At 58.7% G+C, this 16,812-nt stretch overlaps 1 protein-coding gene across 1 annotated transcript; it reads right to left on the reverse strand.

Moving 5' to 3' along the window:
* Positions 1-1,179: 1,179 nt before the first annotated feature.
* On the reverse strand, positions 1,180-10,661 carry RHOD (ras homolog family member D). Its single transcript, XM_043925447.1, has 5 exons — positions 10,346-10,661; positions 5,694-5,781; positions 4,733-4,842; positions 2,285-2,419; positions 1,180-1,780 (listed from the first exon to the last, which is right to left on the reverse strand). The coding sequence occupies exons 1-5, from the start codon at positions 10,475-10,477 to the stop codon at positions 1,613-1,615; spliced, it is 633 nt and encodes a 210-aa protein (XP_043781382.1). The 5' UTR covers positions 10,478-10,661; the 3' UTR covers positions 1,180-1,612.
* Between the last annotated feature and the right edge of the window lie 6,151 nt (positions 10,662-16,812).

Consider the following 16,812-nt stretch of genomic DNA (forward strand, 5'->3'; position numbering starts at 1 on the left):
ACCTGGCTCTGGAAAATGACGGGACTAGGATTCAAACCCAGATCTGCAACTGACTCCAGAGACGGAGCACTCTGCCTGTCTGCAATGCCAAGGGGCCAAGCCACATCCCCAACAAAGGGACGAGGAAGACAGACCGCCTTCTTCAGGGACGCCCAGGTCTGGTGCAAGAAGTCAATGTGACTAGCTTCTTAGCAGAATAACTATCAAGGGTTCCAGGGACTCACATTTCGGGAAATTAGAGATGTGTGAGCTGGGCTTAGCTCACTGGGTTGGGGAAGGCAGGAAGGGGAGAAGAGAAAGAATATTCTGGGCATGGGGTGTGCTTGGGGGAGGAGCAGCTAGGCTAGAAATCTAGGCCAGGAACAGTTGTTTCCCACCCCTGAGCAGCTTATATTAAGACCCTGGAGTGGAGCCTGTAATCCAGGTGGGGTTTTCTGAGCAGGTCCCTAATATCACTTCCTCTGTCTCAGCTCAGCTCTGTAACCTGAGCTAGGAGCCCTCACCTGGAGGAAGCAGTCCCACCCCTGGAGCTGTTTCTAATGAAACTGAGGGGGTGGGTGTGAGTGGCTGGTTCGGTGTGCGTGGACCTCATGCAATCAGTGGAAGGTCTTAAGAGAAGAGACTGAGGTTTCCCAAGGAAGAAGGAATTCTGCCTCAGGTCAACAACACAGAAATGCTGCCTGAAATTTCCAGCCTGCTGCCCTTCAGAATTCAGACTCAGGACAGCAACATCGACCTCCAACCTGTCCTACAGGTTTTGGACTTGCCAGTCCTCAAAATTGTGTTTTTAAGCCGATTCCTTAAAATCACCTTCTGAATATACATCCTATTGGTTCTGTTTCTCTGGAGAACTCTGACTGTACAATATTATAGACTGTGCAATTATACCCGTGTAATATACTGTGTACATTACACCCGTGAATATTATCTATTGTATTTATCATAAATAAAAGTGATACTTGTGAGCCTTTTGTGAGCACCCTGTGTGTGCCAGGCACCAGCCTCTTTCACAGGCAAGAGGCCCAAGTAACTTGCCCAAGGTCCAAAAGTGATAGCCTGGTTTGGATCCAGGTAGTTATACTGGACCCAGTGCCTACACAGGGTGCGCTTTTATCCCCCACATGGAACACGTGTGTAAAGGCATTTCAAAACAAGAGGCATGACGCAACGGACAAGTGATGTCATCTTAAAAGTGTTTACCACTGGGATGGGCAGGGGGCAGGGGGGTGGGGCGGGGTGAGCGGTCCGGCTGGAGGGTCCCGAAGGCCCAGCCCTGAGAAGAGCCACAAGGTGGCGCCAGGGCACGCAGGCCGCTCCAGGACGTGTGGTCCAGGGCAGGGAGACGGGAGTGAGCCAGGGGTCTCCAGGACCAGCCCTCCATAGGACTGGTGAGCCCGGGACCCCCTTCCTCAGGCCTCAGAGGGGTTTCACTGCAATCCAGGATCCCAGCCCCCGGGTCGAGGGGCTGGCCTCGGGGGTGCCCATCTGTTTGAGGTACAGTTCGGTGGTCACAGCCTCGGGACTGGGTCCAGCCCAGCCAGCTGGGCAGAAGGTCAGCAACCAGCTCCTTCCTGTGCTGCTGGGGCGGTGGGGCGCGGAGGGGCCCAGGCCCTCAGGTCACCACACAAAAGCTCCGGGTGATCCGCCTCCAGAAGTTGCGACCGCGGCTGCTGAGGGCCACCTCGGCCGCCTCCTGGAAGACGGCGTGGACGTTCTCCTGGAGCAGAGCCGAGCACTCGAGGTAGGCCACGGCGCCCACGGCCCGCGCCATCTCCTGGCCCTAGGAGGGAGCGCAACAGGGCTGCTGTCAGCTGGCCACCGCTGGGGGCCTCCCGTTCAGCCACACCCGCCCCCAACCAGGCCCCTTGGCCGTCCGAGGCGCGCTCCCCTCGGGTGCCCACAACTCCGGCCCCCAGGCCTGACCAAGCACCCTGATGGCTTCATCGTTTACTGCCTCAGTTCTTGGCTGGGTCTCTGCCTCTCCAGGTACCAACTAATTAACTTCCCGGCCTGACCCAGGCGTGCCACAGAGAGGGGCCTGCAGACTAAAGAGCTAGGAGGAACCCCTGGCTGTGAAGTGGGGGGGGCAGGACCATCTAATGTGCACTCCACTCACTCTCCATCCACACTGGAAACTTCCAAGCCTGGCAGTTCTTGACCATGGCTGCTTCCAAAACAACCCCCACCCTTGCTCCACATCCTGTGTGTGCTGAGAGGCTGGGCCGAAGTGGCATCAGCCCAGGGGTGCCCTCTCCTGCCCCCCACCCTGGGCTGCGTCTCCTACCCTGTGGTAGGTCACAGGTTCCAACCCGTTTTTCCGAAGCTTCTTCACCAGCGACTTGTCCTTGCGCAGGTCAGTCTTGCAGCCCACGACGACGATGGGCACCTCCTTGCAGAAGTGATTCACCTCTGGGTACCACTGTGGGGAGAGGGGTGGTGAGGGCGCTTGTGTGAGTGATCAGGGGAGCGGGCCGCTGTCCTGACCTCCAGGTAGACTCTGATGATGGTACTTTTAGCACAGCCAGCTTAGGGAGCACTCTTGGCGCTAGGGGTAATGCAGTGCCGATGCAGGAGACAGGGGTTCAATCCCTGGGTCAGGGAAGATCCCCTGAAGAAGGAAATGGCAACCCACTCCAGTATTCTTGCCTGGAAAATTCCATGGACAGAGGACCCTGGCGGGCTACAGTCCATGGGGCTGCAAAGAGTCAGACATGACCGAGCAACTGAGCAAGGGAACAACTCACTGGCTAAGTACCTAAGAAGAGAAGGGACTCTGGGCCAGGCTAAGACTTTACACATAATGAACACATGAACCCCCGAGTCTCCGTGAGGCAAGCTCTATCATCAGTCCCATTGCACAGACACACTTACTGAGGCGCAGAGAGGCTCTATAACTTGGGCTTGGTCACAAGACCAGAACTGTTAGAATTTGAATCCAGAGGTTAATGCCCAGAGCCCTGTCCCCACCTGCTCTGCAAGGTAAGGGGTCCCAGGACCATCTCCCCAATGTGGCAAAATTTATAAAGAAATAGGCTCTAAAACTAAAGCCGCTCACGAAATGCTTGCAGCAGCTGTTGGCCTGTCAGAGGGGGCACTCCTGTCCTGCCAGCTGCTCTCTGGAATGCGAGGCCTCATGGCTGGGTTATTTCAGTCTGGACTATAACCTGGGAGCCCGGAACCAGCAGCGCACGCCGGCTCAGTTTCAGGGAAAACTGGCATCAAACTGTCTGGCTTCTGGAGACATATGGGGTCTGTATGGGGTCCCAGGGACCCTCCCATCCACAAAACTGACCTTGACAAGGGTCTTCTCTCTGACTCCACTTTGCTAAGTCCAACAGGGCATCTCATCACACCTCGTCCTAGCTAAGCCCTGGCATCAGCGATCACTCCATCCTCTGAAAGCTGGTCGGCACGGTGCCCCAGGGCCCCACACTCCTGGTTGTCCTCAGGTCTCCAGGTGATAGCTCCCCTCTGCCCCCCACCCCCAGTCCACAGCTCTTCCCCACCAGCAGCTCCTAAATGGATCTGCCCAGCCCTGCCCCCTCTTAGGAACACCGGGATGTCCAAGGGGCCTCCACGGCCCACCTCCCTGCCCTCAGCTTGCTCCTGCTCATCTTGGGAAATGGCAAGTCTACCTTCCAGGTGCTCTGAGCGAAATGTCTCTCTCCCACCCACGTCCAATCCATCTGTAAACCCTGGTGGTTTGGTTCTACCTTCCAGATTCGGTACCCACTCACCTCTCACCACCCCCTCTGCTGGTACCCTGGTCCCAGCTTGGTCCTTGGTGCCTAGAACAGTCCTGGCACATAGAGGTACCTTCCAAATGACTGCATGGAGCAGACGAGTTCAAGTCCCAGGGTTACCACTTTAGTAGATGTATATCTTAGAGCAAGGGCCCCAATCTGGGGACGATAGTATCTGCTCCATAAATTGTTTGTTTTTGTTTTTTTTTACTTTTTGGTTATACTGTGGGGCATGCGGGAGCTAAGTTCCCTGACCAGGGATCCAACCTGCACCCTCTGCACTAGAAGTGCAGCGTGTTAATCACTAGACCACCAGGGAAGTTCCTCCATAACATTTCTAGGTTAGCTGAGTAAATATGTCAGTGCCCAGAACTGTACCTGGCCCTTATTAAGTCCTCAGTAAATGCTGCCATCAACGCTGTGGTTATTGTTACTACGGCTGTCACTGGTTGTGTTCTGATGGGCCCTGGAGACGCCCTTCACATACGCCTGGAGGCCCTGGCAGCGGGAGCTGCTGGCCGGAGCAGAGGAACTCCAGAGGCCACGTCCCCAACACCTGTGAGCAGCCTTGGGGACCTCTACTGTGATCAGGGGATGTCCTGGGCGGCCACTGGGAGCCAGCGGTCACGCTACGGGAAGCTGACAGTTCCTGTGACCTCAGACAGGCCCGGACTGGGGAGAGGCAGGGTCATGGTAGAAAGGCCTCAGCATTCTGAGTCTGCGGTGTGGGCAGGCAGGAAGTACTGGACTGGGAGTCAGAGGTCTCGTCCAGACCCTGCCACCAGATCCCTGTGGGACCTTGGGTAAGCCGCTCTGGGCCTCCATTTCCCCACAGTTATGCCAAACACACTGGACCACACATCATCCAGGCCCTGAGAGGTTCTGAGAGTTGGTTGGGTCCAGGGCAGGGGCGGAGCAGAGTGGCCTGGCTACGGGCTACGGGGTTATGCCTCCCTGTCCATCCCTACCTCCACCCCGGTGCCACCTACCCGGTTAGAGATGTTGTCGAAGCTGTGTGGACTGGTGACGTCAAAGCAGAGGAGCAGGACGCTGGCATCAGGGTAGAACAGGGGCCGCAGGCGGTCATAGTCCACTTGCCCTGGTAGAGTGGGGGGCGGTCACTCCCTCCAGATCTCCTGCCCACTGTCAGTATGTCCCCAACATCAGAGAAGTCACCCCAACCAAGACCAGGGGGGAGGGTGTGAGCTGAGCGGGTGAACTAGACCAGGGCATAGTTCTGTGCCTCAGAGTCCAGCCCGTGAATGATCCCCTTGGGGCTATGTCCCCCTGGCCGGCCTATGGGATGTGCCAGCCCCAGCCTGGGTGAGACCACTTGCTGAGAGAGCCCTGTCCTGGCAGGAGTAGGGGGTTTCTGAGGCCCCCACTCAGAAACCTGCTTTGCCCTGGGCTTGGGGGAGCTGGGGGATGAGGAGAAAGAGGCAGGCGGGACCTGGGCCAAGATGTCACAGCCCAACAAGGTAAGGGGGCTGTTGGATTCCCTGAGTTTAGCTTTGAATTCTTTTTTTTTTTGATCTGTGGGATCTTAGTTCCCTGACCAGGGATTGAACCCAGGCCTCCTGCAGTAGAAGACAGAGTTGTAACTGCTGGCCTGCCAGGGAAGTCTCCTAGCTTTGAGTTCTGATGTAGTTGACTTTGAACCTTCTTGTGGGCAAGGTCAGGAAGCTGGAGGTCAGAAGTCAAGGTCGAACAATCTTATAGGAGCTAAAGCCAGGGTGGAACGCTCAGGAGGCCAGAAACAGTCCGCCTCTCGAGAGCCAAGAGTTCCACCTCGTCTCCAGGACCCAGTGGGCTGCCCTGGGTCAGGGGAGCTACAGAGAGGAGGGTTCAGGCCGACACCTGTCCCCTGGAGACTGCTCGGCCTCCCTGGTTCAGAAGGAAGGGGGTGGGGCCCCTCGTCCCACCCTGCCCCTCCCCCAGCCCTGCACCCACCTGCCGTGTCCCAGATTTGGAGGTGGATGGGTTTGCCCTTCACCTGCAGATTCACGGCGAGCCGCTCAAACACTGTGGGGGTGTAGCTCTGAGGAAGAAGGAGTCAGGGGTGGTTAAGAGGGCAGCTTCTGAAGGGCAGTGGTCCGGGCAACCAGGCCAGAGCCCAGGAATGCCCGCGGCACAGCCCCTTTGGCAGTCGGCAGAGCGGGTGGTTTCTGGGAGGGAGCTGGCTGGTGGGGTTCAGACCCAGAGAGGCCACTTTGCAGCTGTGCACCCCCCCAAGGCACCGAACCTCCCTGGGCCCCTCTGAGACTGTAGCGTGGGTCTCCCAGAGGACCCACCACAGCGGGTTGCTGCAAGGATTCAATGTGGAGCTTCACATGGTGCCCCGAGCCCAGGGCCTGGTACAGACTAACATTCTACAGGTGCCAGGACTGCTATTTTTATCTTTGTCCTCGTCCAGACTGTCCCATTTCCGAGCCTTCCTTCCTGCTGTCTCCGCCTCCTAGAATGACATTAACCTATGTTTGTTCATTTACTCACTCACTCATTCATTCATTCACGAGCACCTTCTCCGGGTCTGATTCTGGACATTCAGGAGCAAGTAATAAAGACTCATTGCCTACCCTGGGGAGCTCCTAGCTTTTGGTCAGGGATGGGGGGGGGGTCCCCTCTTTTGCCTCTCAACCTCTCATAATCCAACCAGGCTTCTCCTGTTTCTATCTCTCTTACCTGCCCTTCCTGGCCCCAGGGGGAGGTCACCCGGCCAGGGGCCCCTCCACCCCAGGCCCGCTAAGGCTGAGCTCGCCCCCTCTCTACAAAGGCCGGATGAGTAGGAGCAGGAGGGGCTTTTACAGAAGCGCAGGAACTAAGAGGGGGAGCTTGTACAGAGGGGGGCCGAGCAACAGGGGGGGAGGTTTTCACACCACAAGCCCTTTGCACCAAGCGGCACGCTGGACCCCCTGCCTTTTGGGTACCCACGTCTTGCCCCCTTGCTCAGGGCTGGGCAGTGGGGCCATAGCCCAGGGGACCCTGTTTTCGCCTCTTCCCATGCCAGCTGGGGCCCCCACCTGCCCGTGACTCAGGAGGACTTGGAGGCTGCCTGCCCGCTGGCCCTCTGAGTCAGGCCTGGCCGCTGGGAGGGGCAGTCCCTTAGCAGAGGGTCAGCGATGTCCTTCAAGGGCACTTGGGAAGCAGCGGTGGGGAGTGTGGGGAGAAAGGTGGGCCACAGAGCAGGCAACCAGGCGGGACGGAGAAGGCAAGGATGGCCCCGGGGTCGGCCTCCCTGGACTCTAGTCGCTGGCACTTCCTCCACTCACAGACTCGGGCTGCCCCCTCCTTCCCAGGCCCCCTCCTCGCCCCCTCCCCTCGGGCCTGGTGGGGGGCAGTGTGACATGGTGGCTATGAGCCACACAGCACGTAGGCTCTTGGTTCCCCAACCAGGGATCGAACCCACACCTCCTGCAATGGAAGAGCAGAGTCTTAACCACTGGACCACTGGGGAAGTCCAAGGAGCACGGGCTTTGGAATGAGATACGCTTGGCTTAGGACGGGCTCCGGCACTCACTGTGTGACCTTGGGCCAGCGCCCCCGCTGGTTAAAGGAGGCGAGTATCTGTGTGTGATAGTGAAGGCTGGCTGGCAGGCAAGGTCAAACGCCCACTGCTTAAGAAGCTGGGTGCCAGGGGCAGCATCCATCCCTCCAGGAGGTGCCCCTTCCCGACCCCCACCTCCCAGCCTGTCACCGAGGAGGTGCTGACATCTGTTGAGCTCCCAGCCTGGCTGCCCCCTGTGGCAGGACCCCTCCTGATCTGAGGTGCAGGGCAACCTGCCATGAAGTTCTCGGGAGACACACTTCAGGACTCTGCAAGTGTCCGTGGAGATAACACCATCACCCACATTTTCGAGGGATCTGCTCTGCGAGGCTCTTTATGGGCACCATCTCTGATCCTGGTAAACTTGGAAAGTCGGTACTATCTCCATTTTCTCTTTTTTGGCCTCACTCGCCATGTGGGATCTTAGTTCCCTGACCAGGGATTGAACCTGCGTCTCCCACAGTGACAGCGTAGGGGTCTAACCACTGGACCAGCAGGGCAGTTCCCCTCACCCCATTTTCCTGTTGAAGACGCTGAGGCCCAGAGAGGGGAAGTGACCGGCCCACAGTAACACACTAGACAGATGGCTGAGGATGGGGCCAGGTCTCTCAGGCTCCAGGGGCCAGGCTAGACCCTCCTCACCTGTCTCTCCTGAGGTCACCCACTCTAGCCCCTGGCACCAGAGCTGAGCAGGAAAGCCCCGTTCATGGAGTGGGACTGGGTTCTCCCCTCTGGAATGTCATCCTGCAGACTCCATCGACACCTTCTGTCTTGTTCTTTGAACCCCCCAGGCAGGGTTACTCTCTGCCTGCAGGACCTATAAGGACCTAATCTTATCTGTCCTCCTGCAGAAAGACAGGGCTGGGCCCAGCTAGACCAGGGCAGATGACTCAGGCTTGGGTCTGACCTCACAGCACTCACAGACAGACAGATGGACCATTACAGCAGAGGAGACGCAGCTCCAGAGAGGAGACCCAGGAGTTTCTCCGGGGAAGCACACCCATGGGAGTCCCAGCTGGGGGCCAGGAAGAACTCGGCTGGCCCTGGAAGGTCAGCTGATGTGCCCGGCCCCGTTCCACCCTGACCTCTACTGTGGGGCCTCGAGGCTTCTGGTCCTGTGGTTGCGGTTGTTGCCCCAAGTGTCAGGGGCCGGTGCCCAAGCAGGAATCCCCCTGCCTCGGGAGCTTTCTCTCTACTCTCTAGCCCTGAACGTGAGGTCGGACCACAGCCAGACAAGGCTCACTGAGGCCCTCCAGACCCCTAAGGCCCTCCAGATCCCAGCCTGCTCTTCCCCGCAGGCAGGAGGCCTGGCATACGGGACCCCAAGTCTCCTAGCTGCTGGCTCCCTGGGCTTGGAGGGCTGTCAGGAGGAGGCGTCCAGGGCCAGGACAGGAGGAGGCTGGTCACGCAAAGCTCTGGGGGGCTGCGGAGGATGTCCTGGTCACGGCCAGGAAGACCTGGGTTCCAGGCCGGGGCTCTCATAGGCGGGCCCTGTGCCCCGAGGCCAGACTCTTCTCTCTTGCCGCTGTCTTTCCAGCTTTAAACTGAAGGCCTTTTCCGCTCTCAGACCTTGTGCTTCTTTAAATGAAGCATCTCTCTTGTGCCTGGAGGCAGACGGGTCCCTGGGAATGAGGGTCCCCAAACGGGAGGACCGGTGGCAGGGCAGCCCCCTGGTGACAATCATGTGCTCCCTTTCCCTAACACACACTTCGTTCACATCAACTGGGAATGCCTATTTCCACACTGCAGCCTCTGCAGTTGGGATGGGTCTCACCCTTGAGGATGTCTCAGAGCCCAGGACAGTGGCGATGAGGTACTCCCACCCCCTGCCCCCATCCAGGCCCCTCTCCCAGGCCCCTTTCCCAGGCCTCAGGTCGCCCAGATTCTCCGTGGAGCTCCCCGCAACGCTGCCATAATTGCTGGGTTTGGGTTCTCACAAGGAGCATCTGGGGGCCCGGAAACACATCCCTCCCCCCAACTAAAAAAAAAAAAATGTGACTGGCCAAAGGACATGACGTCAGCTCCCAAAACCACAAAGCAAGAGTTGGCTTGATGCTGCCACAGTGGAAAGAAAGGCTGACTCCGTTAGCAGGCCGGGCCTCGCCAGCCTCCCCCATCCAACTCCCACCGCCACTGCGGGTCGAGGGTGCAGGGATCTAGGGGAGGGGGCGGTGCTGCTGCAAGGGGACCCATGGACTCCAGGGGAACTGGGCTGAGGGGGTGCACACTGGGTGGGTCTCACCCTGCCCTGGGGCCGGCAAGTCCGCCTAGACAGGCGGTGGGCATGCTGGGGAGGGAAAGACAGTCCACGTGCCCAGGCATCGACATGCCAGGTACCACCCGGGGCCGTGTCTTAGCCTTGCCTTAATGCTACCTCACCACCACCCTCGGGTGTCTCCACCCAGGGAGGTCGCATGAGGGATCGGAGGCTCACAGAGGCTGAGCAAGGCACGGTGGGCCCCAGCTGGGGGAGACCGAGATGCCAACCCAGCTGTCTGACGAGGTTGCTGTGTTCTCACCCTCTAAGGCTGAGCCCACGGGACAGCCATCGTAGGGGCAAGAGCTGGGTGCAGACGCGATGTCTCCCAAGAAGAACGCTTGCCACTTTTCAGTGGGTCCTTCCTGCTGCAGCTCAGCCCCTGACCTGTGTGAACTCACTCATCGCTGCGACCCTGCGAGCTGGGCACCATTGCTATTCCTATTTTGCAGGCACAGAGAGAGTAAGGGGCCTGCCGGAGGGCGCCCAGCTGTAAGTCCCAAAGCCAGGATTTGAAGCCAGGCGATCTAGCTCCCCCGAGAGTGGTCAGATCCTCTTAGCCAAGCGGTGCCACCGAGGGCTCTCTTAGGACCCGCAACGTCCCCAGGACGCCCAAGTCCGTCCCCAGACACCTCCCCCGGGTAGGTGCCGTTCTTGGCACTTTACAGACGATGCCACTGAGTCCTTCACTCCCGGGGGCACGGTGAGAGCTGCCTTGGACCCCAGGCTCTGCCGGGAGGCAGGACGGGTGCCCGTCCCTCCCTCCTCGGGGGGCAGGAGGCGCCCGGGGGCCACACTCACCTCGGGGAAGGCCCCCTCCGCGAAGACCATCAGCAGCGACGTCTTCCCGCAGCCGCCGTCGCCCACGAGGACCACTTTGACCGACCGCGCGCCGCCCGGCGCCTCCTCGCCCGGGGCCTGGGCCGCCTTCATCGCGGGGCGCGGAGGGACGGAGGGAGGGAGGCAGGGCCGGGGCGAGCGGAGCGGCGGCCGCGGGGCCGGCGGGGCAGGAATGTGGAAGGGGCGGGGCGGCGGGAGGAAGTGCGGGCGGCGGGCGGCCCAGGTGAGGGGCCGGCCGGGCGCATTCCGCGGCCCTGCCCCTCCCGTCCCACGGCCCACGGCCCAGGACCCAGGAGGCCCGAGACAAACTCTTCTTGAACCCCTGCTCTGTGGGGCCCTCAGGCTGCAGGAAGTGGAGGACCCAGATCTGGCCTAGGTCCCTCAGGAGCGCACCCCGGTCTGATGCAGAGAAGGCTCGTAGTTGGACAGTGACCGGGTGGACGGGGACAGACGAGGCTTCTGGCCCACTTGTTGCCGAGCGGGGCGGGGGGGAGGGGGTCAGCCCTGCTGGCCCACCAACTTGGTGGGGGGCAGGGACGGGGTCCTTAGTGCCTAGTCTCTGCAGGGCACGGAGCAGGAACTGGTGACTTTTGGTGGATGAATGAATGAGTGAATGAATAAATATGCATCCCCTCCCCGCCATCTCGCTGGAGACAGAACACCCCACAGCCCTCCTGCAGGTGTTCCAGGGCAGGTGGGAAGAGGGTGACCGGGGCAGCCAGCTGGACCTCCCCTCCCGCAGCCAGTACCAAGACTTCTCATTAGCAGTGGATCTCCCCTCTGCCTAGGACATGGCCTGGGGAAAGCGATGGAACCTTCCATCTGTAAAGTGCTCAGAGCAGGGTCTGATACCTGGTCGGTGATGTCATGTGTGACTCTTGTTATGTAACCAACACTGATGACCAATTGTGCTCAAGGGCCTGGGGACTCTGAACTGTAGAAGTTCAAGTCTCTCACAGGGACTTCGCTGGTGGTTCAGTGATTGAGAATCCGCCTTCCAATGCTAGGGATGTGAGTTCAATCCCTGGGTGGGGAACTTAAGATCCCACGTGTGGGGTGACTAAGCCCCTCGAGCCACAACGAAAGACCCTGCAAGCTGCAACTAGGACCTGATGCAGACAAATAAATAAATTAAAAACAAAAAAAAAAGTCCCTCATAGCCTAGAATGGGAGATAAGCGGGACATATCAATGTGATGAGAGCTCCAGCGATGGCTGGCACAGGCAGTGGACGGGAGTCAGGAAGAAGGGCCCCGCACTCAGGCTGGGGGTGGTTAGAGAGAGGGGCCAGAGTCTGGAGGAAAAAGTGAAACACAGTTAGATGGGGGAAGAGAAGAGGGTTCCAAATGGAGGGAACAGCGTGTATAAGGTACAGAGGTGTGTGTGTTGGGGGGTGGTTCGCAGTGGAGAGGGGTGCTGTCTTCCCCTATGGTGATGGGTGAGGTTGGATTAGGGAGCTGGTCCTGGGGGTGAATTTGAGGGTTAAATGGGGCCTGGATAGTGGAGCACTTTGGGCACCAGGAATTAATACAGAATTGAACTGGAAACTCACTGTCACCTGACCTCCTACTCCAGTTGTGTCTGCTTAGTCACTCAGTTGTGTCCAACTCTTCGTGAACCCGTGGACTGTGGCCCGCCAGGCTCCTCTGTCCATGGAATTTTTCAGTCAAGCATACTGGAGTGGGTTGCCATTTTCCTCCTCCGGGTTCTGACCCAGAAATCCAACCTGTGTCGTCTTCTGGATCGGCAGGTAGATTCTTTACCACTAGCGACATCTGGGAAGGCCTCCTTCTCCTGTTAGCAGCCAGAATTGAAATATGTATTTCTAAAATGAGCACAAGGACCTCCCCAGATCATGGACTGTTTTCACTGAAGCTCAGAGAAACAGGGCAGGAGTCTTGGGGTTTTTCACCTTCCCCCACACAGGTCATGACATCATTCCTCACACAGTTCCAAGCCAAGAGGTGAAAAACCACTCTCAGCCCCCTTAAACCTCACAGTGGCCCAAAGAGGCAGCTCGGGCAAGAGTCACCGCCCCTCTGCTGAGCGGCAGAGGCAAGGGGCTGACTCCTGTTCCAGGCTCACCCAGGGCCGTGGTCAGTAGGCCGAATGAAGCCTCACCTGGATGGAGGGAGCGCCTTCATCCCCTTCCTCCCCGAAACTGCCAAAGGGCTGGGCAGTGACCTGGCACCGGACTGGGTGTGTAGCCACTGATCAGGGCTCCCCGCCCCAAGGAGTGGTGGGGAGGAACCCCACCCCCAACAATCAGCTGTCGGCCTCGTCATCCCCTAGGCTTCCCTGAGGACTGCTGTCATCAGGCATTGGGTGGCAAGGCTGGGAGGCAGGTGGGGCAAGACTAGGGGTGGAGGGAGCTGAGAGTCAGGCAGAGGTGTTTGGCCTTGGTTGCTACGGGGATAATCACTCTAATGACACTCTTGATGTGTGTCATGCTTTAGAGTTTCACTGAACATTTCCTAATAGTAACAGCGCCCATCAATGGACTGCCAGCCGTGTGGAGGCTCTTCTGCCCCCTAGCAGCTGGGGAGTGTTAGCCCCATTTTACAGATGGGGCACTTGAGGCCCAGAGAGGTTTAAGCTCTTGTCTAAGGTCCATAGCCAGCACGAGGCAGAGCTCGAATTGGAAGCCGGTTCTGACTGCAGAGCTGAGCTTTCTCTCTCCCAACATCACACCTCATATGCGTTATTTCCTCTGGTGCTCAGACTGTGAGCTGGGCAGAGTGAGGAATCGGATTCCCCCATTCTACAGATCTGGGAACTGAGGCTCAGAGAAAGGCAGTGGCTTGTGTCAGGCTAGCATAATCCTGAGCCAGGATTTCAACCCACATCCCCTGATGTTAAACCCAGCCTCACTCTCACTCTATGCTCCTGCTTCTGCCAGACGGAGATTTAGTCACTGGCCAGAGAATCTGCCCCGCTGCCAGGGAATTTCCCCAAATCTCAGACAATGCCGGGCCCAGGATGGTGCTGTTTTGTTGAGGTTTGTTTTGGATGAAGAGGTGGCCCGGGTCACAGTCGGCCTGACCAGGGTACTGTTCGCTGTTTTATGGTTTTCTGTGGCTGCTGTTCACCACCAGCTTGTGGGTGACTCAGCCCTTTGAGACCCCAGGAGTCCCAGGCCCAGAGTCCTCCAGTACCCCGCTCAGCGGGTCACTGACCTGCAGACCCCAGGTCCTTGGCCTGAGGCGGAAGTCCTTCCTTCAAATGCAATAGCCAGGCAGGCTCTCCCAGCCCCCTGCCGAGCCTTGAGCGCCCCAATGGCAGGGACCGAGGCCCACCCACCTCTGTCCCCTAGATGGGAGTCCTGCCCCAGACTGGAGCTTAGCCGTGGCTCAGGATGTTATGTCCAGTTGACTGGCTGGACAAACGGAAAAGGAAGGCAGGTGAAGGAGTGAGGGAGAGAGAAACAAAGGAAGATGGGGTGGCTCAAAAGAATAAACAAACTGAAGAAATAAAGAAAGGACCAACAGTTGCTTGGCTGAATGAATTCAGAATGTGACCTGAGCGCGGGGTCAGCAGACAGGTGACTACCCTCCGGCCCCCATCTGCTCCAAGCCCCCCTCCCCCGGCCCTGGCCCATCTGCCCCATTTTTGACGGTCCGCCCCCATCCTCCGTGAGGCCGGAACTCCCTGCTGTCCGGGCCAAGTCTCTGCTGCCCCCGTGTGGCCACTCTGCTCCCTGCACCGTCATTACGCAGGGCTGCGGCCTCTGTTCGGTGTTCCTGGCTTGCGCTGTGGGGCGTTCATGGAGGGGGATGGAGGCACCTGGAGTGGGTGCCAGAGGGGGTGGAACTTCAGAGGCCCGGTCCTGCGTCCTGCCCTTTGGGATGTCTTGGCAGGGGACACAGACACTTTGCTCTTCAAACCTCCCAATGTCCCCCGCCTCCACTCCTTTTCATCCCAAACACCAGTTCCCAGAGCTCCAGAACCCCTCCACCCAAAGCCTTGGCTTCACATTTCCTGAGCACCCACTGTGTGCCAGACGCTTGACATGTGGCATTTCATTCTATCCTAAGAGCTTCCTATGTGGCTCAGCTGGTAAAGAATCCTCCTGCAAGGCAGGAGACCTGGATTCGATCCCTGGGTTGGGAAGATCCCCTGGAGAAGGGAAAGGCTACCCACTCCAGTATTCTGGCCTGGAGAATTCCATGGACTGTATAGTATAGTCCATGGGGTCGCAAAGAGTTGGACATGCCTGAGCGATTTTCTATCCTATGGAGTGTGTTTAATTCCTATCCTCCTTTGACGAATGAGCAGACTGAGGCCCACAGGGGACAGATAATTTGCTCAAGATCCCACAACTGGTACGTGGGGGTGCGGGTGCCTTCAGAGACCTTCTTGATCAATATGCCCATTCTTCAGATGGGGAAATTGAGGCTCTTGAGAGGAAGGAATCTGTCTCACAAACAAGCAAGCAGCAGACTCAGTCTGTGGCACGTGGAACCCAGAAGGGCTTCTTGTCCCGTTTCCTTCTGTCTGGCCTCCCCAGACCCACGCAATTCTGGTCGCCGTTTAACTGGAGCTCAGGGCTGGAGGCGAGGCCTCTCGTCCCTGCTTTGCTTTTACTGACCCCTCTGGCTGGGACGGGAAGGTTGATAGTGGGGTGGGGCGGGGTGGAGAGTGAGGCAGGCCTGTGGCCCAGCCCGAGTGTCCATCTGGCTTTTTGGTCTGTCCCTAAGGGGTCTGCAGGCGTAGGCGACAAGGCGGGAGAGAGGAAGGGAGAGTCTGAGCTGCTGTCACCCGTGGCTGCTGCTGCGGCTCCTCCCGCCCCTCCCACTGCAGGCCTGGCCCCCCACTGCCGCTGTCAGGACGGCGACCCCCACACCCGGCCTCTTGGGTGGGGCTCGGCCTGTTCCTGAGGGCTCCCAGACAGAGGGGCCTGGGACCCTTGAGGCCTGGGGCTGGAGGAGCAGGGGAAAGTGGGATGGAAGGGGAGGAAGGGGCGGGAAGAGGTGGGAGACCGTGGTTTGGGCCCTGCTGAATGACCCTAAAACCTAAAAGCAGCGGGGCTGCTCCTCACAACTTCCCAAAGCCGCTTAGAGTGCCATCCGCCTCCGGTCTCCCTCCCTCTGCCCCGCTCCCACCCAGGACCTCACTGCCAGCAGGTCAAGGACGGTCAGACTCACCCTGGACGTGAAGCCTCCCCAGCTCAGCCCCACCTGGCCTTTCCAGCCCCAGCTAGCTGTCTGGCTTCCCAGACACCTGTGCAGGTGGTTTCCCTGCCTTGAGCTCTCTCCCTCCACCACGTGCTCAGTCCGTCCCACTCTGCTGTCTCCTCCAGGAAGTCTTCCCTGATTCCTCTCTTTCTGGGCTCCTGCAGAGCCTGATTCACTGGTTACCACTGTCTACTGGGTGTGGGGGAGCGGGGGGCAGGAATTCTACAGAAGCTCTTCACTTGGGCCCTGAGGTGGGCAGGCCTCCTGGGAACCCTCCCCCGTGCTCCCCTTCTGCCCCCTGGCCCAGATTCTCCTTCTCCCATGCTTGCTGTGATCTTCCAGGACAGGAGAGGGGAAAACCAGAGCAACCTGGGATCCGGAGGGGCATCTCTGCTGCCCCTCAGCCCCGCCCTCGAGAAGCTGGGGAAGGAGGCAGTGTGGTCTAGTTAGTTGAGTCATAAGCTCAAGAGCCACAGAGCTTGAGCTCAAACCCCAGCTCTGAGATGCTCTGGCTGTGTGACCTTGGGCTAGTTACCTAACCTCTCTGAGTTTCAGTTTCCACATTTGCAAAAAAAAAAAAAAGAGGCCCACAACAGTACCTGCCTCTTAAGTCTGCAGGGTTGCAGGCCAGGCACCAGCTCTCACTGAACGCACATGGCCTATCTCCCCTCCAAGCCTCTCCCCCGGTTCCCTTCTCCCCATTCTCCCTGAGTTTGCTCTAGCAAGGCTGATAAGTTGACCAAGGTTTTTCCACTCCTGCCCTTTTCCACACGCTGTTTCTCCTGCCAGGAAGGCTCTTTTGGTCTCATCCACCTTTTTTTGGCCTTATCTCTCTTGCCAGGTGGCGCTGGTGGTAAAGAACTCGCTTGCCAGTGCAGGAGACATAAGAGATGTAGGCTCGATTCCTGGGTGGGCAAGATCTTCTGGAGAAGGAAATGGCAACCCGCTCCAGTATCCTTGTCTGGAGACTCCCATGGACAGAGGAGCCTGGCGGGCTACAGTCCATGTGGTCTCAAAGAGTTGGACACGACTGGAGTGACTTGTCCCTCTTGCCCTGAAGACAGCTCAGCGACACTCCTGAGTGGCCTTCCTTGAGACTCCTGACAGCCATTCTCCCAGTCAGGCGGGCTCAGGGCCCCTTCTCAGAGCCTCCCTGACAGCCTGATGGCATTGGTCCTTGGGATGGCCTCCCCACGGGGGAGCCTCCTGACCCTTTGGCGTCCAAGCAGCAGGGGAAGGCATGCTCACAGCAACC

The sequence above is a fragment of the Cervus elaphus genome, chromosome 2 (genome assembly GCF_910594005.1).
Source record: "Cervus elaphus chromosome 2, mCerEla1.1, whole genome shotgun sequence".
NCBI classification, from domain to species: Eukaryota; Metazoa; Chordata; class Mammalia; order Artiodactyla; family Cervidae; genus Cervus; species Cervus elaphus.